The sequence below is a fragment of the Manis pentadactyla genome, chromosome 14 (assembly GCF_030020395.1).
Source record: "Manis pentadactyla isolate mManPen7 chromosome 14, mManPen7.hap1, whole genome shotgun sequence".
Lineage (NCBI taxonomy): Eukaryota > Metazoa > Chordata > Mammalia > Pholidota > Manidae > Manis > Manis pentadactyla.
In genome coordinates, this window is record NC_080032.1 from 77,477,009 (window position 1) to 77,501,435 (window position 24,427).

Sequence of the window (24,427 nt, forward strand, 5' to 3'; positions counted from 1 at the left end):
GCCAAAAGCTACATAAATTCGGATGTTTTATTTTAGAATAATAATTATTTTCATTTTAGATTAATTATAAAAGACTGAAAAGTAACATACCACAATTTTAGCAATAATTATCTCTGGGCAGTGATTTTAATGTTCTTTTTTATACATTTTCAAATTAACTACCATGAGCATATATTATTTCTATAATCAAGCAAAGAATCTCAGACATTCCAGAGCATACCTTATGATGGCTTTGACCGCAAATCTGACCACCGTGGAAAGCAGGAAGAGCGGAGTGACCAGGATGTGAAAGAGAGACAGGGAAGCAAAGGCCTCTGCAGGTTTTAGATCGTTCCCACTAGCATAGGCGTGGGTCACAAACGTCTGTGCAAAGAAAGGATTTCTTTAGAGAATGCTGGAGAACATCTCACAAACACTTACATTCAGTTTTACAAAACTAACATATTCTGCTATGCCAATATGGCTACTACAACTGTGAAAACAATTACTTGGTCCAAATTTTTCCCTAAGAAAACTTACACTTGCTATTAGTAGAGTACTTAACGGTTTATGCGTTATCCTAGCGGTAAATTTGTGCGACGGCCAGACTAGATCCTATTTATAAATTAGGAAACTGACTTCTGTCAAATTAAGTGAATAAAGGGAATAACTGTGAGGAGAACCCCAGAGCTCCCAATATGTCAGGCTCTTTGCAACCAATACTAAATTTTCTAAGTGAAAAGAGAACATAACACTGTCTTAGGGTCCCTACTGGGGATCTTTACTGAAGTTGTCAACACTGATGTCCAATGCAGGCTTATTTACATTACTAAATATAATACTAGTTGTCATTTTAGTTTGAAATACAATGTAATTGCTTTACACATTCTGGTTGTTGATCTAACACTATCCTGTTTCAAGAATGTCTGGGAACCAGGTCATAGAGATTAGAACAGTTAGTTCTCAACTACTGTAAATTGTGTTCCCAGGGAACATTTGGCAATGCCTGGGAATATTTTTCATTTTCTTGACTGGGGGATGCTAGCAGCATGTAATAGGTAGAAGCTAGGGATGGTGCTAAATATCCTCAAGCAGAGGGAGGGCTCTTACAACAAAGATTTATCTGGGCCAAAATGTCCAAGATGTCTTGGTTGTGACACCCTGCCATATAACTACTGCAGTGAAGACACAAAGAGGACACTGGCAGAGGTGAGGTAATATATATTACCACCCACACATTCTTGTTCATAAATCATTTCTAAACACTGACTTAGTACCATATCTAAAAGCAAGAAAAGTTGTCTTACAGCAAGAACAGCCGCTATGGGAATTGCTGCATTCATGAAGACTGTGGAAAGAAATCAAATACATTAGTTACACTGGACTGTGAAACACTTTCAGTAACTTTAATTAATCATCTATTATTACTTTTCAACTTTCCTTGAAGACAAGAAGGACCAAGTATTTTACATAACATTTTGCCTGGTGTCCACAAACATTTCTCATTATGTTTCCTTGTTCACACTTGCATGAACTTCCACACATTAGTCTTAACTAGAAAATGTTTTTCTTTATTGAGAAGTTATTTTGTTATGAAATGTTACAAACAGTAAAATTCAGATAAAATCATCTTTAATCATGCAGATTATTAGAATTTAACAAATGTGCATTCTTAAGATTATTTATAGTTTGTATTTTGTGAGGTCCACTAAACTAACTTAAATATATAAAATTAAGTTATTACACAAATTCAGAACAAGAATTTGACATTGCTTCAAGTCCTCCTTCCTATTCCATCATAAAGATGAGAAAGAGAATCTCATGGTCACACAGCTGGGATTCAAACCAATGAGGTCTGGTTTTGCAGAACGTGCTCAGCACCACTTTGCTCTACTTCAACTCAACAGCTCACAATTACTGAGATATGATGTGAGTACTGCACATACATTCCCATAGTTAATGATTACATCTACCCTACATAATAATGAGGAATCAGCTTAGGAAGGGTGAGTAACAGGCCAGATTCCAAGCGGGGAAGTGAAAGACCTTAGATTAAAGCCCAGATCTTCCTGGCCCAAGAGCTTTATGTTCTTTTCACTGCTCCACATAAAGCTCTATCAAAGTTAAGAGAGAAAAATAAAATACTGTCTTTTTGCCTTTTACCAATGAATTAAATCCATAAACAGCACACGATCATTTGGCAATGGAGACCAGGAAATTAACAGAATTTCTTTTTCCCCCCAGATACTATCTCAACTGGCAAGAACACTGATTCATAAAAGCAGAGATGGGTCTTCAGGTCTACTACCATTTGTCCTGTTTAACTTTGCTTTCCAATATTTTCAGATACCACTGATCGAGCATGTCTTCATTTCGCAGGCTTTTCTAAGCACTGTACATACATTATCTTATTTAACCCTGAATACATCCTAGCTTCCTGATGAGGACACTAAGATCCCACCAAACACTGACCAAGGTGTAGAGTTGACAAGTTGTTGAGGCAGTATTTCATTTCAGACCAGCTTACCCTCTAAGATCCAATGGCAACCAGAAAGTTATACAGTTGACTTTCTTCTATTATTGTTTTTTTTTTTTTTTGCTTTTTTTTTTTGTCTTCTTATGGGGCTCTAAAAAGACCTTTATAAAATATTTTAGCAGTCACTGCTAAATGATTGCCTCATTTAATTCTCACAATATGCCTGTGATTTAGATATATGATTATTACCCCACTTTAAAATGAGGAAGCCAAGGAGTTGAGCATTAGACCATTTGCCTGGTGCTGTATATGAGATAATGAGTATTAAGTACTTAACATAGTGACTGGAAAAGAATCAATTAACAACTCAATCAACATATGTAGATTTCATTATCTATTTTTATCTTTACTATGATCCTACATGGTAGATATTATTATCCCATGTTACAGATGGAAAAATTGAGGCTTGGAGGATATAAATAACTTGGTCAAGGCCACACTGGGATGAAGTGGCAGAGCCGGGATTCATAACCAGCTCTATTCAACTCACATAGTTCAAGCTCATAACCACCAAGACCTCTGTACTTTACCAAATCATAAAACTTGGAAGTGGTTCTACTGGAAGTTTATACCAGTGACTCAAGAATTCCTGCTGTCTACCATAAATACATGATTATGCATTTTTACCTTCAAGACTTTTTGTTTTTCTCCCCTAATAGGGCCTCCTCTGTCCTTTCTCCTTTTATATCTGACTTTGCAAAAACCAACCCTCATCTCATGCCTGGAGATGGAGGAAATGGATTAATGACCCACCTGTACCATTAGTAGCTGGATGATTTGGGGGAAGTTCAAGTTACTTAATCTTTTTCCACCTCAATCTTTTAATTTCTAAAATGAAGTTAATAGAATCCAAATCATTGGACTATTGTGAGGAGTAAATGGGATGATGTATATAAAGCCACTTACGGCAATAACTGGCTGAGAATATCAATTTATTATTATTATTATTATTATTATTATTATTATTTTTGGCTGCATCCATGCTACCCATGAGAATTTCAGTCCACTGCAGAGAGGAATGCATTATAGGGATCACCAGCTTAGATACTATTGCATCAGCAAATAGACATCAATCATTCTGTCTTCTAGCATTTTGATACCATATTAGCAGTGGTGCACAGGTAGAAGATAAATCTTCCTTCTACTTGTGCATCAAATATTTCATTTCTAATGCATCAAATATTAGGGCCAGAATAAATAAGTTATACAAACCAAAGTATTTCCTCTAAATCCATATCACAGAAGAAGTGTTTATAAACTCCAATAACTAAAGTAGTTTAGAATTCAAGAGGAAATAATATATAAACCTCCAAACTTTTAAGTTGTTAAAAGTCTTGGGAACAATGAGAGATGAGAAAAACTCACATACAAACCAAATGAAATATCTGAGGGGGTAGTTGGCTAAGTTCATAAGAATTGTACTAATATAAACTCATTATTCTTGACGGTACTCAATGTCACTCTCTGAGAAAAAAAACTTTTCTGTAACGATAGCTTTTTAAAATTAGAGTTGAAGGTAAAACTGACCTGTATTTAAAAGTTTTTGAAATGTATTGGAAAAGAAAGCTTTATGTGAATATAATTTGGCTTCTTTCACTTGGAAATAGACATTTTTTGTCCATAATTGACAAAAGAACAGTCTTCAAGAGAATATAATATAAACTCCCAACAAGACAGGTAAGACAACTGAAAATAATTTTTAAGGATCTTTGGGGATAAGAAGGTCAATAGCAATACAGCTAAATCAATTTAAATAAATGGAATTTTACTGAGAACCCACTATCCATCTTAACTGTAACTGATAAGAGGGTTTGGGTTATAGGTATTACTGTCATCACCATCCCCGTTTTACAGAGGAAGAAACCAAGGATTTCAGATATAAAGTTGCAAAAGTACACACCTTGTCAGAAATCAAATTCCAGTTTACTGGATTCTAAGCCCAGGCTAGCCCTGCATATTAATATAAACAGCCTCACGTGGCCAGTGGCTACTGGACACACACAAGGAGAAGACAAACGGGCTCCCCCTGAGGTCTAGAATGTCTCAGTGGTCACAACCTACGTGGAATAGGCCAAATTCTTTCTGAGGTCCTTAGAGCAGCAGCAACTTACTGGAGAGTGATGTGTAAAGTGCAAAGGTTTTGAGACTGGATAGTTCTTTCATTCGCGTTTCTTCCACGCTTTTGCAAAAGATGTGCTCCCAGGCATATAACTTCAGAAGTTTGATGCCTTTCAATATTTCGTTTGTTTTCTTCAGTCTCTCAGTGGAATAATCCTATAAAACAAAGAAACAACAGTGCAAGCTGCACCCAAGTGGGTCAGCAAGGCAGGATCATGCAGCGCCCAGGGACTGAGCAAGAGATCTTGACTCCTGCCTGGCTCTGCCACTAATTTTGGCTGTGAGATTCCTGGGAGAAGCAGCTAAACCTTCTGGGCTTCCACCTCCAACTTTAAAATGAAGAATTAAATGAGATGCCTTCAAATTTCTTTCTACCTAAAAACTTTTATGTCTCTGTTGCTTTGGTTTCAATAAAAAACAGTTAAGTTTTGCATGATTTCCTCGAATAACGTCTGCAGATAATATATGCAGACATTTAGAGAAATTATAGAGACTTCTAGTACTCCTTCTAACATCTAAAACAATTTATCCTCCCTTCAACGCAATCACGTATACTTAGAAGAAGAGAAACAATGAATTTAAGAAAAGTTAGTTTGCCTCTTATTTGGGAAAGTGAGGGTACGATGATGTGGGCGTTCACATTGCACCTTCATACTACACTTACTGAAGCCAAGCCTGTTATCTTTAACTTCAAGAGATTTCTACATACTTCTTCATAAGCTCTTCCTTGCTGAAATTGAATTTATTGCTTATCAACAACTTGGATTAACTGTAGAGAGATATTTTAGCAGATACAAAAGCCTGTTTACTCAATTGTTTCAACCTCCTCCACCATTATATTATATTATATTAGATTAGATTAGATATAATATTATATTAGAATTACTAGTAAAGTATAATATGAGCTGTGAACTATGAAAAGGAGTACTCAGGAGTGGCCAACAGGCAGACTGGAGGGAGCAAAAGTAGCAAATAGCCTGGGTTTGTTTGTTTGTTTGTTTGTTTATTGTCTCAACAGGGTCGTAGGTGCTATCAGATGATTGTTAAATGAGTAAACAAACACGGTTAGGACAGCTGAGTGTAAGACAGATGTTTGAGGATAGTCATGTCTTTACTTTGTGCCCATCTTCCACACCTTTCTGTATTTATGCCCTGAAATAGAGAGTAGAAGGTTGAGACAGAAATAATGAGAAACCTCACCAGAAGCAGCAGAAAAGCAAGTGATAAAAACCTTTGCATAACATGCAATCATTTGTCACCGCGGAAACACCAGCTTGGGAAGGAATTCCATCAGTGGCAAATCCTCATGTTTTACGCCTGATTTACAGACAGCCTTGCTCATATTGAATCAAACTTTGTTTCTAAACATACTGTCAACAATTTCATTATTTGCAAGTATTTCTTTAGAAGAAGCCAATTCTTGCTCAAATAAAATGATTTCATAGCCAATTGAAGCCAGAAAGGGTCAATAATTAGGCTTTTTCTTGCTCGCCAAGTTGACCATGAACATATTCAGCCAGAGCATCTGCCCCTGAAAAGACTTAGTGTAACTCCACAGATCACCATATGGTTTGATTCAACCCCAGGGAAACTTAATTTCAGAGGCACCAAACCTGAATGTTTATTTGTTCCTTGATCCACTTCTCCCATGTCCATAATTGACATTCACTGGCCTCAAAGTGCACTTAACTGTGTATTCGCTAGGAAAGTGATCTAGAAGAAGATCCGAAACCTCATCTCCTCGTGGTACTCAAACACATCAGGAATTGTGATTCTGGTATTTTGAGTCTAAGGTCATCAAGCCTTAGGTTTCAAACCCACTTTTAAAAATCATTGTGCGACTCAAAAAATGACCGATTTGCTGCCAAAGTCGAACAAACGTAATCATTTCCAAACCATTTTGAGTGGGATGTATTCATTTCTTATGTTTTAAAAATGAAACAGCATTACTAAACTCTCCTAATCAAGTTTCCAAAAAAAAAATTACTTACAAGGGTGCTTTTCTGAGCCTCTGCTAACTTCGTAGCAATGAAGTACTGAATTGGTGCCAGGAGTACAATGACAGCCGCACCGACCAGTGCACTTGATCCCAGTAAATTATAGAGCAGAATCACTCCCATAATGATCTAGAAGGGGAAACACATGGAGAAGGGGAAATGAAGGTGGGTGCAGGGACCACTGCTTGAAGGGAAATATTTTTTAGTGAAAATGTAGTATTTCTGAATTCTTAATTAGCAATTAAATTTATTTGGAAGCCAACGCAGCTGTGACAGTTGGGTTTTTACTGTGATTTATTTGGGGAAGGCTAAGTAGTAGGAATTCATTTTTAGTACAATGATCTGTGCAACTGGTATCAAACCAATTTACTGCATGAAGTTGCAGAGTTTTCCCACGATGCATCTGACTTCTACAGCAGGCTTGACATTTTAAAAAGGATATGAAACTTTTACTGAAGACGTTGTCACCCACCGTAAGTTTGACATTCCATATTCTCATGGACTGATACTAACTGTTCAAGGCAGGGAGGGTGGAGAGGAGGGGGCAGCACTGTAACATAAGTGAGTCCGGAATGCTCGTTGGTGGACCACAATGGTCTGAGAACGATCTGAGCTCCTCATATCCTCAATGACTCCAGAAGTCACGTAATTTAACTAAAACTGTGAAGAAGTTAGAGTTGGTGCCCCATCTTACCTCACTTCCCTTTTTAAATTTATTTTCCAAAACCCAGAACTGCACCTCTTCGATTTGTCCTCTCTGGTTTGCCACTTCTTTCTTTAAAAACTCAGGATTTGATCATGTTACTTTTTCACCCTAATTTTTTTTCCCAGTTGCTCAGCTTATTATGACTCAAAATGCCAATTCATGAACTGTGCCGTGCAGCTAAAACATTTAACCCATGTCTATATCCCAGTGATAACTGCTTAATAGAGGCCTTCTGGAAGCAATGGCATACAGTTACTGCCTAACCAGTTGGCCTCTTCAGGAAACCCAGTCAAAATGAAAATTTTCCTAAGGTCACCCATGGTGCAGTCATTCTGAGGCAGTCTGGGATTTCTGGTGCACTTTAAATTATACCACATAGACAGCTACCTAGTTGATCTGTGGATAAGCATATTTTGATAAAATGAGACAAAGCATATTTTAAGTCTTACTTTGTGCCAAGCACTGTGTATGACACACACTTTTACTTGACCTGGATTTCCATTAAAAGTGAAAAGACAAACAATAAATTTTAAAACTACCATATCTTCCTTATTATTTTATGCAGTTTAATATTGCACAAAGACACAGGTGACAGGCTGCACCAAATAAGATCTACAGGTTAAGTTCTGCCTACAGCAAGCAAACCTTGAGATAATTAAAAATATTCAGCATTATACAGAGAAAAAAACTGAATGTATTTCTTTTTCCATTTTTGACCAAGGAGGGGGGAAAAACCTGTGTCTTTACTAAATAGCACGTCCCATAAGAAATACCCAAATTTTTGCTTAGTTTATAAAGTTTGACATTTTGTAATATACCAGTGATTAAAACCATGGGATGGCGTAAAGCAATTACTCCATTTAGAAATGGTGTAAGAGGGTTTGTAAGAATGAAAGGGGTCAAGCTCTGGCTCTGTGACTTGCACAAATTTGGGCAATGATAATAACAACCAACAGTTACTGAGAGCCCATGAAATGCGAGGCATTATGCTAAACGCTTGACACATATTAACTTATTTTGTCTTGACAATTCCAACAACTCTATGAGGCAGATGTTTTTATAGTTTCCATTTTTCAGTTAAGGAAACTAATGTTTCATGGGGCTTAATACTTGTGCAAACAAGGGTTAGAGCAGATATGTGAACCCAAGCAGTATAATTCAAATTCCCACTTTCTTAACCTATATCATAGCATTTCTTAGACTCAGCTTACTTCTCCATGAAAAGGGTATAACATTAGCACATTGAAAACGTTCACCCTTTACTGAGCTAAACACCTTATACTCCTTTTGTTTCATTTCCTCTGCAAATGAGAATCTTACTTACATTGACCTACCTGAACAGGCATCGCCCATAGATTAGGACACAGGAACAAGAACCACATGAGCTGATTAGTTTCAATGGCGACCAAGTTATTGATCTGTCCGAGGGTCATCTCACCCATGGATAAATTAGATGTAGAGAGCCTAAGGATTTTATTGTATATCATGGCCTGCAAAAAAAAAAAAAAAAAGTACCTGAAGCTCTAAATTTAATAATTTGCACTATGTTTATTTATTTTAACTGAAAAAAATTTTTTTAATTTCTTGAAAAAAAGGGAATACAAGCCCTTTCATGCCATCTTCTCAAGTCAACCACTGTTTTTCATTTCAGCAGTTACTTACAGCCTTCAACTAAATGCAAACTTAATTTTTCTGGAGATATACTCAAAACATATAGTCAATTTTAACCACCAGCTCTAGAACAAATAGAAACAGATAAGTAAATGCAAGATTTAAAAATATTTTTCTTATATTATTGTTAAAGTTATTTTTAATTCGATGGGTTTATTAATTAGCTCTGTGTTTCTCTTATGAAGTAGATCCTAGATGTGTTGATGTTGCAATATTAAAATGAAAACAGAATGGAAAAACAAAACTGAAGCCATTACCCTTCTTCTCTGGATGGCATTCTAGAAGCAAAGACGATTCTAAGCTTGTACGTACCAGCAGAGCTCCACGGAGATTAATGCCAGTCTCTATGGTCACATAGTAGGAAGCCTGCAAAAATGTCCTTTGCAGAATAAGAGCCAAGAAAAGAAGGACTGCTAGAACATAAGCATTTTCAAGAAATTCCTTTGATGAGAGGGTTTCCGACGTCTTGTCCCGAAATAAAAAAGACATAAATTAAAACTAGCCTTTTCATATACCAGGTGTACAGTTCTCATTTATCAAATGATGCACGATTTTTAAATATAAAAGCCCAATGTTTTTATAATACAGCAGCTATTACAGAATGAGCCAGAGCAAGGCAGCTATGGCTTTTCCTTGTAATGCCCACAGATCAATGCATAAAATCCTAAATGAACCATTAAGATTGCTGGCAATGCCTCAGTGTAGAAAAAAGGTATATTTAACTTTTCAAATTTAAGTACATTTTCTGCAAAGAAATACATTCTGCCTTAGTTAAATGGGAAGAAGACAAAAGTTAATTTAGGCTGTAATGTAGAAGTGGAAATCATAAGACTAATAGTTGTTTAGAAAAACAGATGGGGCAAAATACAATTTCTGGAGCCTTATTATTTAAAAGAATTCCACACAGTTGACTTTTTCTGATTTTTGTTGATCTGAATTTGCATTAAGAAATAACATTATAAAATACAGAATTTGGTCATTGATCTCATCCATGTGACACTTCCAGTGACAAAACACAACTTAGGAAAAACGGTCTTAGTGGGAATGTGACTGAAGTCATCATAAGGACATAGAAAACTGACTGACCTTTGTCACAACAGCATATGGTGACTTGTGCGTTGTAAGTGAGGAAAAGTTTTAACACTTGAATAAGTACAACATGTCAGTCTGAACTTTCCTCACTTCTCATGGTTTAGATCCATTAAATTCTACTTCTAGTCCCTCCCTCTTTTTTCATGGGGTTACATACAAATGTATAAGTTCTCTTCCTTTTCAGAAAAGCATGTGGTTAATACATGTAAGAGAAAGGTATAATAGAAGAATTCCATGTGGAATTTAGATATCTGTATGTAATTAGGCTAGTAGGGACAAAAGACCACAAAAGTGTATTCAAGTGTAGAGATAACTGGTTCATCTCAATAAAAATTGAGCACTAAATATGCCAGGAACTGGGCTAACCATTGTGGGTACAAATCAACAGTCATTCTGTTTAAAGCGCTTACAGCCTAGAAGGTAAGCATATCCATAAGTAATAAGCTTCACTGTAAATAGCATTTATAGTAGAGGCCCACATGAAATAAACGTGTTGGGCAGTGAAAGGAACATCAGATTCCAACTAGGACAATCAGAAAAGCTCCACTCTAAAAGGCATACTTTCATTCATTAAAAGGCAGCATTTAAGGCAGGCTTTGGAAAATGCATAACATGTTAACAGGGGAGCAAAAAAAGGACAGGAAGTCATACTGAGAAAACAGAAAAGGAAAAGATGACCTAGACTGGAGTTTCTATCTGTGCAACTAGGGAAGTCACCTGTCATCCTGGCAAGTTAACTAGGAATTTCACGATGCAGACTTTCTTAAGAACAGAAAATAAAAGATTACATATTTATAATAGCAAATATATAGTATCTTATATAGCTTTCAAGATAATAAGATACTATCTAATAAAAATATCATAGTGTCACTTGCCCTGATTATTGTGAAACTGAGTGATGACTTCTATCACATAAGAAAAGAGAAATGTACATACTACACATCACATTGCTAGCATTATTACTCACAGGCCTCAAAAAAGTGACTCAGCCACCCCTCATGTACTCATGCAAGAATATTCTTTGAAGGACTACTATACAGGTCAACTAAAACAATCAATATGAAACTTCCGAGAATAGTTTCTGGCACCAAGCAGATGCTTATGAAATACTAACAGGCTCTGAATTCAAGAAATTATTTTATTGGCCAGTTCCATTCAGTGAATACATAAACCCATGATTTTCACTACAAGGAAAACTATTTTCTTTCTCTTAAATACATTCAATTCTCTGTAAATATACCTCTTTGAACTGCTCATAAAAACTGCATTAATGAAAAGTAACAATTATAATGAAATCTGCCAATAATATGCTTCCTTTCAAAAGCATGCAGACTTACTCCTGTTGTATTATTTGTCCCATTCTGGGTTTCATTCACACGCTGAACTATCCCAGATATGCAGAGAGGTCCAGCAAAGCCCAGTAAGTCAGCAAGGTAACGGAATGTGCTACTAAGTAGAATTGGTCGCCCAAAAGCTCTGTACATTGCTAGCCATATAGATGGAGTCCTATTTGGATGATCTGCTACTTTTTTCTGAAAGAAAAAATAAACCAGATGAACCAAAATAAAATGTTTAGAGCAGCAATTAATCACAATCAACCAATCTCAGGAATTATGGAAAGTCCTTCTGATATTTCTGATGATATTTTAAAAGTCTGCTAAGAGTCCCTGTTAGTGTAGCATGCATAACTCTATGTCTTTGCATTCTATGCAAAGAATAGCTGCTGGATGCATTTTACTGAAAGAGAATAAGGAGTAAACAGGCCAATTTGTCAAAGACTTCGTATTATTTTTAGTTGTCAAAGGTTGACCCAAAATTCTTAAGGCCAAGTTAATTTTAATTCTCTTCCATTTGGAACATTTGTATCTGTCATGAATATTACCAAATAACATTGGATGGAAAAGGAGATAGTAGAGTACAAAAATCAAAGTTATTGACAGACTAGTCATTTTTGAAGTTACTAAACAACAAGATATTTACCCATCAAATTACTATAAGCTAAGCAAAACAATCACCCCAACTTCATTGTTTCTCTTACAGGTATTTGCTGTCTCTGTGAAAGGCAGTCAATAATTTTTAAAGTTGTGTTAGGTTTGTGTTTCTTAATTATTCTTCTAAGAAATGCAAAATGAAGAATGGCTTATATGCTTAAGCCAACCCATGGCTTCACGCATCAAGTGCTGTTTGTCAAATCATAGTTAAGTCTTGGAAAGAAGATTAATAAAACTTTCTCTTCGTGGCAAGGACTGTGCTTCATATTCAACTCTCTGTTAGATGAATAATTTGATTCTTCTTAAAAGTTTATTGATAGAAGGCATTAACACCAAGTTTAAGCTAATCTGTGTTATAAAGAGCACTCGGGAAATTTAAACTATGCTTAAGCTATATTGCAATCTTTACTTTAGCAGAAAAGTTTAAAAAATATTACGCAATACTTTTCCCAGAGGTGAAACCAGAGAGATGACTCAGGTTCATCTGTAACAACAATTTCCTGCAATATTAATTTCATAACACACATTTTGAACACAAAAGAAAGGTCATTTTCATCATTTACCATAAATGCTTTGTTGGTGTTGATTTAGCGGAGCCAAAAGCTCTTTAACTGATTCAACATACCCTACTCCTTTCCAATGTTGTTGTGAATACTAACAATTTTAATTACAGTAAAATCTGTAGATGATTACAATGTATAATCCATGTAACACCATGGATAGTATACATGATTATACAGAATGGTAACAAGGCAAACTAAAAATATCCAAAGACTCTTTTTAAATTTTTTTAAGCAATTATAAATACTCAAAGAAAGTACTGGAAGAAACCAATTTTGGTAGACATGAAGAAAAATAACATGGAGCAGGTAGATGATGCCCCCCTTTTTAAATTTCGTTTCCCAAGTTTGGGATACACAGTCCAAGTTCTAGTCAATAAAAATAATTTAAGGATTTTAATTTCTTAAATGTGGCTATTAATGCTATGATCTAGTTTACCTTTCTATAACAAAATTGACAAAATACTTGAACAAAGACCAAAAAATCTGAATTTTTAATATTATATGGTAACAAGAATTAGGTATGCATGATCATGAACTTAGTTCTTAATTTCCACCTGGTTCAGAGAAAAGGGTGTGCTCTTTTATCCCTCCTCTTGTGTTGATTGAGTAACTGATACAGCATAGCTATCTTTCACTGGCTTTTCTGATACATTTTCAGTAGCCCAATTAACATGATGTGAAACTTATGGGAAATACAAATGAAGAAAATCTGCTCTTCCTTCACCATAGCTTTTATTGAAGCTTGTGCTTTCTTATTTACTCAATCAATTTTCTACAATTAACGACATGGAAAACATACTAAATTACCTTCTGTTCTTCATATGCATCTTTCAGGCAAACATAATTTGTTACCGCCCTCATTGCTATTGGTAATTTTCCAATTGCCTTCTGATCAATAGGCTTTTTATGAGCAGGTATGATAAGCGTGTTCATCCACCAGTATGTTGCCTTTGACAGTAAATTCACAAATGGTTGAAGAAATCTCACACCCAGGTCCTGGAGGTCTTCAGGAGGCTTTACTTTCTGAGGATTCATGAAGAATACATATCTCTATGGCAAGAAAAGTTACACAGAATAACATTTAACCGAATTCTTTTTCCACATATTAAAAATAAAATTTTAACCTTTTCCACATTTTCACTTCAGAAGGCCAACATTTATATCTTAATACCTCCTTCCATTCTTTTCTGAAATAGTCTTTGAAATAATTCCCATTTGATGTGACTAAATTAACTAGTTCAATGCCAGAATTTCACATTTAATTCTTTTGGAGCCAGTTCTTAAAAACAACTATCCCTTTAGAAGACCATTAATACTAAAAATAATCTTTCATGATATCCTATAATAAGCTCAACTAAATGAAGATTTTTTTTGCATTATTTAGATTTTTAAAAATGTGTTACGAGCACCATTTTGAATCACTCTATAATTTGTGGTTTGGCTGATGTTAACTGTTCCACTATTCCTTGTACATGTATTTTACCATTCATAGCAAATTCAAAGTGCCCTGATAAAAAATGAATATTGGAATATGAGTCACCAGTATATCACACAACATAAATGGCAGCATTAGATGGTAAAAAGTACAATGGGTTTATAATCACAAATCAGGTTATCTCTTTAGAAGTTTTTCAGTGAAATAAGCAAACTGGATTAAACTATCTTCAGTCAAAATTTCTGAGAACATAGTATTTTGCATAATCTAAGTGTGCTTGGGGCCAACCATGGATGATGGTATTTCCTGATGAAAACCGTTTAATCTATAATATTCACTGAACATAATGTTTGGCACATAATAGGCACACTCAGTCAATATTTATGAATGGATAGATTCTAGGGGTACGTCAAGATTTCTGGAATATTAATGGCATGGAATTAAGTGGTTAGTTCAACTTTATACTTATACACATAGATGATACACATTTGTTCATCCTCTTAAGTACTAATTATTGGTTGATTGTAATTTCTAATATTGGAGTCCGAATTTCCAACAACTAAGCAAAAATCAGTAGATACTTACTCTGATCCGAATGACATTGATCTCCACAGCCATCAGGAGTCCGTTCAAGATGACCATCATGCCTGTGATGCAGAAACGCAGGTCTGATATTCCCCAACCAAACTCCCAGTACTTGACCAATTTTATGGTTTTTGTAATAAAGGCCATTACCCAATACAGAAATAGGGCTGGAAAAAACAAGAAAGAAAAAGAAAAAGATGCAATCTTTCTCTGATATTTTTTAAATGTCACTGAAATTTCAATATAAATGTAATGCTTTCCAATAACAAAGATAATTTCAATATTCTGTTTACACACAATGTATTTAAGAAAACAATATATATACTTCAGTGCACTTTTGGAGTTTTGAAGTGAAGGTATGGTGAAGACTTTAAAATGTTAGGGCTTCCACTCTGACTATATGTGATAGATGGGCAGCTATAAGGAGACATGTACATAGGGATAAACTATACTCTTCAGGACTTATGTGTAATTCTGTACACTTTAAAATTAACTCTATCTCCTGGTCTTATTTTATTAGAAGTCCCAATTACATGAATCACTCACAAGTTGGTATATGTGGAATCTATCCAATAAGTATGTGTGTTGCATAGCTAATGGTGTTACCCTGGTATTAGTGTGGAATCCACATACTATATAACTGGCTTTCTGATGTACAGATGAACAGGCAAGTGATGAATCACTCTTCCCACCAAAATGGTATCAAACACCACACGCACCCACAGAGCACAGAGAACAGTAAACCTACAGAGCAAACCCAGCCCTTGAGCAGTGGAGAAAGAAAGGTAAGGATCTCTTGACAACAGCCAGCATTTTACAGCAAATATGAGATGGACACAGAGATTTTCCTAGAAATCTGTTGTCTGGGATTTGGTATACTTTGAACTTTGCAAAGGCATCAGTACAAATGAATATGGGATGAGAAAGAAGAAATCTAAAACACCTATGAGACAATCCATTGTTGGACAACACTTATCAGAACCAGAAAGTTTAAAGGTGATCACGACTTCCTTAGAGAAAAAGAACTGACAATGGGCATATAAATTCATCATATATCTTGTTTTAGCTTAAAATCCAGAGGTTGTCAGAATGGATTTATAAAAAAAAAAGACCCAATTATATGCTATCTAAAGAGAGTCATCTTAAATATAAAGAAACAATAGACTGAAAGTGGATGGAAAAATATATACAATGACCTGGAGTGGTTGTATTAGCATCAGATAAAGCAGACTTCAAGACAAAGAACACTTTCAGGAAACTTTTTAAGAATTTAATAATGATCAAAGGGTCAATTTTTCAGGAAGACACAATAAAAAAATGTTCATATGCCTAATAAAAATTTAGACAATCTGTACACTGTCAACCACCTTGAATTGGTATTTATAAGACAATATGATATTTAATGTTAGAAAAATACACCTAAATATCTTCAGAATATATATCCCTGTTAAGTGTACATGGTAATGATACAGACTATATACTCACTCATAAAAAAAGGAAAAAAATAACAGAAATCATATAGAATGTTCTCTATTCACAATAAAATTAACATCAAGAACAGTAAGTGTGTTGATTTTCTATTGCTGCCTAGCAAATTACAACAGGTTCAGCCACTTAAACCAACACACAGTTATTATCCCACCGTTTCCATGAGTCAGCGGGGCCCTCTGCATGAGAGCCCTGCCAAGCTACAATCCAGGTGTTGGCTGGAGCTGCAGTCTCAGCAGAGGCTCCAATGACTTGGTATTTTCATATTTGTAATACTCTACTGGCTAGAAGCGAGTCACAGGGCCCACACACACTCACGGGGAAAGGATTATACATAGTGTGAACACCAGGTGCAGAGATAATGGAGGTAATAATATAGTAAGATTATTTTTCGGGTCCAAGATGTCTAGAAGTCTCCAAATACTTGAAATTCACACATTTCTAACTAATCACATGTTAAAGAAGAAATTATTAGAGGCATTAGAAAATACTTTAACTTATAATCAAAATGCTACATATTAATAATTTAAGGATAGTAACTAAAACAAGTAGTACTTAAAGGAAAACTTACGGCTTTAGATATTTATTTTATAAAAAAATGACAGTTCCAAAATCAATGATCTAAGTTTACATCTTAAAAGCTAGGAAAAGAAAAACAATGAACAAAATAAATAAAAGGATAAAAACAGTAGAAGTGAAAATGACTGACAAAATGAACACACCTACCAAAGCCAACAAAGTCGATTTTTTTGAAAAGATCAAGAAAATTCCTAATTAGCTAGACTGATCAAGAGAAGGAAAACACAAATTACCCATATTAGGAGTAAAAGAAATATTATCCCTACATATCCCTTGAAAACTGTAACCTACCACAATTGAAATAACAAAAAATTGATACTCTGAAGTGTCATACCCAATAAAGAAATAAATTTATAATTTAAAATCCTCCCTTGATTAAAAGTCCAGGACCAGATTACTTTACTGGTGAATTCTATTCAATGTTTAAGGAAGAAACAGATTAACCTTATACAATGTCTTTCAGAAAACAGAGAAATAGAGAATACTTCCAATTCATTTTAAGAAACAAGAATAAACCAGCATATGAAAACCTGACAAAGATATTACGTGAAAATAACAGACCAACATCCCTTACGACATAGATGCAAAAAACTTAACAAATAAATTCTTGCAATATATAGTGTGGATAATATGTCACGACTGTGTGACTCAGCCCAGGAATGCATGGTTACTTTATCATTTGAAAAAACAATTAGTTTAACACATTAACAGAAATATAATTGTCCCAACAGATGCAGAAACAAATCTTTAATAGAATTGAACATTGATTCATGATTAAATAAAAGACATCTCTGGGAAAGCTTTGAATAGAAGAAAACATAGTGACCTAACAACGATCTTCTATGAAAAGTCTATGATTAACTTTGCAATTCATTAGGAAAGACTGACTATGTTCCCCTAAAATCAGGAGCTACACAAGGACTCCATTTGCACCATGTCTATTCTGCATTTTGCTGGAGGTCCTAGTTAGTGCAGGTGAGAAAAAGAAAAAGGAAAAAACCACAACATTTGAAAAGAAATAAGTATAACTGTCTCTATTTTCAGATGTTTGTTTATATGAAAAACCCTAAGGAAACTACAAAGCAATAATTAGAAGTAATACGTGAATTTACATGGTTTCATGAAACAAGGTCAATACACCAAGTGACGTGTACTTTTAGAATAACAGAAACAACTGGAAAATAACATTTAAATACAATTCAATTTATAATAGCAATGGGAAAATGAAAAGTTAGTATAAATTTAACAAGGCATGGAAGACTGCTACACTGAAAATATAAAACATTGCTAAGAGAAATGAAACTTAAACAAAGAATGGATTGTGAAACGCAATGTTGTTAAGTTGGCCATTCTCCACCTCATTGATCTATACATTTAATGCAATCCCTATCATAATCTCAAACATATATCATAATTTTTTTTGGTAGAAATTGACACTCTGATTTAAACTATATATGGCAATGCAAAAGAACTGGAATATCCAAAGCAATCTTGGGAGGGAGACAAAGATAACAAGGCATATTAGTATATTACATGATTTCAAGACCTCCGAAGTTACCATAATCAAGACAGAATGGTCATGTTATAAAATCCACATATAGGTCAAAGGAACAGAAACTGCAGAGCTAAAAAATAGATTACACTTAAACAGTCATTCACTTTAAATTTTTTATAAAGGTCTAAAAAGCAATCCTATGAGAAATGAAAAGCCTAGTGCACAAATGGTGCTGGCACATGTGCATATTCATTTGGAGAAAAAGAGCTTTGACACCAACCTTGTAACAAATACACAATTAATTTTAAAATGGATCATAGTCCTAAAAGTAAAAACTGAAACTATAAAGCTTCTAAAAAAAAAAAAACAGAAGAATATGAAGGAAACATATTTTGAAGAAAGGCAAGATGTAAGACACTGAATACAATAACCATATGTAAATTATACTACATCAAAATTAAAATCTGCTCATCAAAACACCCTGTTAAGTAAATGAATATGAATGCCACAGACTGGGAGGAAAATCTCTCAAAACATATATCTGATGATACATTAACATCTAGTATATACAAAGTATTCCCACAACTCAGTAAAATGCAATCTGATTTTTAAAATGGGCAAAAATACGAACAGCCACTTTACAAAGATAATAAATGGCCAATAAACTCATCAAAAAGTGTTCAGCATCTTTAGTCATCAGGGAAATGCAAATTAAAACCACAGTGTGTTATCAGCCACCAGCATGGCTAAATTAGAAAGATGAAAATCATCAAATGTTGGTGAGCATGTGGAACAAATGGAAATCCCACACATTGTTAGTGAGTATGTAAAATAAGCCACTTTAGGAAAAGATGTGGTGGTTTCTTAACAAATATAAACATTTACCTACCTACCTTATAATCCAGCAATTCCACTCCAAGGTATTTACCCAAGATAAATAAAAATCATATATCCACAAAAAGATTTGCACATCAATGTTTATATCAACTTTTTTTCATGATAGCTAAAACCTGAAAACAGTCTAGACAGCTGTGAACAAGAGAATGGAAGAACTGCTTTGTTTATACAATGGATCCAACAACTGTAAGAACAACAGACTGACCAACACTGCATTGCGGATGAGCCTCAAAAAATCATACTAAGAGAAAGAAGTCTTGCACAAAAGAGTTTATGCTGTATGATTCAATTTATGTGGACTTCTAGGACAGCAAATCGAATGTATGTAGCAAGGAAAAAAACAGATTACATGTTGCCTCCATAGAGATTGACTGGTAAGGGGCACAAGAAAATTTTCATGGATGATGGCAATGTTCTATATACCATGATATACCATGGTTAGGTAGGCATATGCATTTGGCAAATGAAGATTTCTGTACTTCAGTGTGTAAATTTAATCTCACAAAATGAACTATAAAAATGTTAACTCTAATTAATGATATGCATGCCAAAATAATCAGAGGGTTATTAGCACACTAATGCCTGCAACTTACTTTAATATGTATCAAAAAATAAGATGGATGGAGAGATGGAAAGATTTAGATTTTGATAAAACAAACAATACAATGTAAATTGAAGAATCTAAGTTGTAGGTATATGAGTATTCACACAATTCTTTCAACTTCCTGAATGTTTGGTGATGTTCATAATACAATATTGGAACAAAATTACTAGTTCAGTGATCTTAAAATAAGTGTAATTTTTCTAGGACCAAATATTTCTCTCTTAAAATAATGATAAATGTACTATCTTTTATCCTTATAAGTCCTTCCAGCAACATGATCAAATTGCATCCTCTCTGTTGTATCTATATAAAAATTACAGATTCCGATCACATTTCTTTTAAAACATTATTAAAATGCACATTCCTTTCTAATCACATCATATAAGTCTTAAATCATCTCCAGTTTTTCAGACACTTTATGTCTAGCATATCAAATTCCCAATGATATATATTTTTTGTTGCTGCCCATTGGAAATTTCATTCTTTCTTTTTGGCATAAAAACTTCTGTGGTAACATCTGCCTACCATTTTGTACTGAAAAGCTTTTGACAAACCTTATAAATTAATATTTAACCCAGTCTACTTGTTTTTATTAGATTTCTATTGCCCAATCATATAATGTGACACAACATAGAATTAAATAATCAGTATTTTCTACTTATCCATTTAAAATTTTAATGTCCTCTGGACAAGCAAATAAAATAATATTTGTGTGGTTTTATTACTACTCCTAATTTCTGTATCAGAAGTCAGTGTCATTTTTATATAAAATAATCCAGTGAAATCTGTGAAGCCTAGAGCATCATAAGCATTCATTCCACACAAACACGACTCTGCCTACAATTTTAGGATGTATGGTTCATAGGCCCCTGAAGCCCATCCCTGATCTATGTTCTATACCTTCATCTCAGCTCTCTTTTTGAAAGCATACACCAAGGAATGCAAGGATGGGTTAGAGTATTACATGTAACTAATTGGGATGAGTTATATTGTTTTAATATAAGACAAAAATAAAATTAAGAACACTTTGGACAGCCTCTTATTTCCAGGAGGCAAGAGAGGCTAAAAAACATTAATGTTAGGCATGATACCACTGTGAGAGGCTGTGCTGTGGGGCGCCTGCCTGCTTCTCATGACAGCATCGTGCTCGGCACGCTCTGAAGCGCACTTCCCTGCACCAAGTCCCCAACATGCCTCGGCAGCAGTTCTAAGAGTGTGATAATCCCATCGCATCAGTGAAAGGCTTAGACTCTCAGAAAATGCCTCAGGTCTCTAATAAAAGGCAGAAACGTATAGAACTAGATGAGATGAGTTGGTCTTGGGGCAGAACGGTGCAACAGCTCCTCCAAAGAGCTCTGATTCTTAGGTTGCAGCTTCTGCAAAGCAGAAGGCCAGCACATTCCCTCCACTCTCCTCCTGCCACACACCAACACATCACCAGGGGCATTTGCTCCAAAACAGATGTCCTGGGGGGATGGAGTTTTCACAGCCTAGAGCAGTGCGGCTTGTCCCCATCTCCACATTTACTGGGATTCTACAGAAGAATTCATTATTGTGGTTTTCCCACACTGCCCAGTCCCACCCTCGCCGACAGCATTTACTGTGAGGAAGAAGGAAGACAAACAGCCCTTTTGGGTGGGGGGGGCAGAAAGACACGTGATCGTACTTACCTAAAAGTAATTTAGGAAAATTTGATGTTTCAATATTATGATAATATACTATTGACGTTGTGGTGGCAATAAATCCCATCACCGCCGGCATGAAGAGGTGAAGGTGCCGCGACTCACGCCGTCTGCAGAGAGCGGTAGAACATAAGTGTCTAAAGCCGACAGTTTCACAGTTTCCCATTTTCCTCTCATTTTTTTTTTCACTGAAACTCTTAGTAATATTTAAAATACAGAATGCAGTAGTAAGAGAATATATAAAGGAAGACGTAATTGGAGAGTCATCACGCAGCTGTAAGGATTTATCCTAACGTGGAAGGCTAGGTAAACACAGCTACGTAAGACTTTAAAATGCTTGCAACCAAAGCAAATGTTTAACTATTAATACTGAAGGGCAAAAGTGCTGAAATAATATTAACACCTAAAGCAAGCAAAAACAATCAACGGACTATGTACTTTAATATATTGTGGAAAGTGTGTTTATTCTTCTGATAGCTTTCCTAAACTTTACGGCCTTCAGTGGCTTTTCCATTTTCATGAATTCATTCAACACATATGCATTGGCCGGTCCTGACACAGTATCAGATTCTGAAATGCAACAGTGAACAAGAAATAGTGTCTATGGTCATAAAGTCTAGAGTGTACAGAGGACAGGAGCAGTACAGAGGCACCTGTAGCACAGGTGGGATTGTAAGTGTGTACAGGGCTAGTGCCTGACTCAGAGAAGGCTTTGTAAAGGAAGGAACTGACTCTAAAGAGTTGAGAATGAGGACTGCTATCCAAAGGAAGAAGAGAGGAAGACTGTTCCAGGCAGAGCATCCAGATATGTTCAAGGGAACTGCAAGCAATTCAATATGATTGCAAGATTAGACCTCATCTTCAGGGTGATAGAAATAAGAGAAAAAGTCCCAAGGTGCCTGGGTGGACAGTGGGGTAACCGAATAAGATGGTAAGACGATGAACAGATGGAAGGAAGGAAGCTAGTAAGTTCCAGCAGATCTCTGTGGATTGTGAGGGTGTCTGATAAACATGCAAAGGGAATTTAATTATCTAATACGCAACCATATGTAGAGATTTGGAACATGACCAGTGATATGCTTGGAATCATTAATATAGACATGCTAATGAAAATGTGGAAGTACTATGATAGCATAAAAGTTGGCTTAAAAACTACCTGCCACCTCCCAGAAATAGCTCAAAATGGGCAAAGACAATAAGTAGGAAATAAATATTTCATCAGTACAGAAATTAAGAAATGCTTGTAATACTCTTATTATTGAATCAAAGAAAGAATCAAAAATCACTTATTTAATATTTAGGAAATTTAAAAATTAGCAAATTACCTATAAGGTCTGTAAACTGGTCAAACCATAGCCAGAAGAAAGTTTATAATCTCGAACATATTCAGTAAGAAGTGATTATAATACGTAAATTAAATAGTTGATTCAAGAAGTTAGAAAAAGAATGACAAACATCATTAAGGAAGACAATAATAAAAGATGAATAAAGATAGCAGCAGCTACAGTAGGGTTTTATATTTATTGTGGCATCTCTTTATTAGGGATTTAAAGGGTATTTTAACCATGCTAGTATTTTTACTAGGATTGTTATTCTATTGTTAGTGCTCTACTTACAAAGTTGTATAGGTTTTGAGTGGTATCCCAGCCCTATTCTTTCTCTTAAGCTCTATTATTTTTAGAGTATGTTTCACAGATCTCAATGCCCTGGTAGAAACACACACACTCATTATAGCAGATAATCTTTAGTCAGAAAATTAGGAAGAATAAAAATGCATACATCATGTCAGACAAAAGAATAATTTCAAAAAATAGGAAATGATAAAAATGAAAACACAGTAATATTGAATATTTTAATATAAGATTTCAGAGTTTGATAGATTAAATAGTATCAAAATAATCAACACACAGGACTTGAGTAATCCAATCAGTAAACTCAATAAAACTGTGTCTCCTACAAAGAAACTATATTCTAATACTCATTAGGAACATATAAAATAATCAAATATTTGATTATTTTGACAATGTTTCTAAGTCCCAAAAGGTGCTCTAATAACAAACCAATCAGATTAGACTAAAGAGAAAACTGGAAATGACCCATAGACCTAGGAGAGTATCTGAATCAGAATCACAAATTATTTAGACAGAAATAAAAAGAGAGAACAATTCTTACAAAACCTGTGCAAAACAGATGAGGATGTTCCAAAAGAAAAATAATAGTTTCAACATTTGTATTACTAAAAAGAAATCAAATATGCAATTAGGGAAGCCTTTGCCTTGTTTCACTAATTATAATGAGCTCGTTATATTTTATGTAAAGAATAGTTCATAAAGGTTTTGTTCCAAAAAAAGAAGGAATGGTAAACAGAGTCAAATATATTAGTATGATACGGAAGCAAAGGTGTACATTAAGGTGTCATTAACGTTTATTGGAATTCTTGTAGAAGCAGTTTCAAGAATAGCACAAGGCAAAGAGAAAGAACAGTAAGTTTTGAGCTTCAGAAGGAACTGGAAAATGACTTTTTTGAGAAGCCTAGATAAAACAGGGGAAGGGAAGAAGACTATAGCTAACACATGGGAGGAGGTAGTGCAAGATAAAGAGTGCATTTTTTGTTGATTTTAAAATGGGCTCCTTACATGACTACCGCTATAAAACAAGTTTCTGCCATTAGTATCCGTCCTCATCATTAGATCAGCCTCCGTTCTAACGCTGACTGAATCTACACAGCAACCATGCGGCTGGAGAGGAGGGGTCCTCCTTGCCTATACGATGCCAAGTTTCTAGGAAATATTGGACTGACCTATCCTCCACTTCATTCATACACAGAGAAACCCACTCAGGCTGTATGTTAAAGGAATAAAAACATGAAGACTGGAATTGGCTATGCCTAATACAAGAAAATATAAATACGCCAAAGGGTTTTGCTCAGTTATCAATAAGATAATAAGCAATGAAGCTTCTAACTGTTTGGAGCTGTGGCATATCTTAGAGTCTCTGATTTTCCTTTTT

The 24,427-nt window shown here is 35.0% G+C and overlaps 1 protein-coding gene across 10 annotated transcripts in view; it reads right to left on the bottom strand.

The window, feature by feature from the left end:
* The window catches only part of ABCC9 (ATP binding cassette subfamily C member 9), a 107,121-nt gene that overhangs the window by 73,951 nt on the left and 8,743 nt on the right, over positions 1-24,427 (bottom strand). For all 10 annotated transcript variants that reach the window (XM_057492219.1, XM_036889251.2, XM_036889246.2 and 7 more), the window contains 10 exons: positions 21,407-21,528; positions 14,674-14,840; positions 13,461-13,703; positions 11,437-11,631; positions 9,320-9,472; positions 8,671-8,826; positions 6,625-6,759; positions 4,627-4,789; positions 1,287-1,327; positions 221-363 (listed from right to left, as the gene is read on the bottom strand). In XM_057492219.1, coding sequence (XP_057348202.1) covers positions 221-363; positions 1,287-1,327; positions 4,627-4,789; positions 6,625-6,759; positions 8,671-8,826; positions 9,320-9,472; positions 11,437-11,631; positions 13,461-13,703; positions 14,674-14,840; positions 21,407-21,528 — 1,518 coding nt within the window. The remainder of the gene's footprint in view (positions 1-220; positions 364-1,286; positions 1,328-4,626; positions 4,790-6,624; positions 6,760-8,670; positions 8,827-9,319; positions 9,473-11,436; positions 11,632-13,460; positions 13,704-14,673; positions 14,841-21,406; positions 21,529-24,427) is intronic.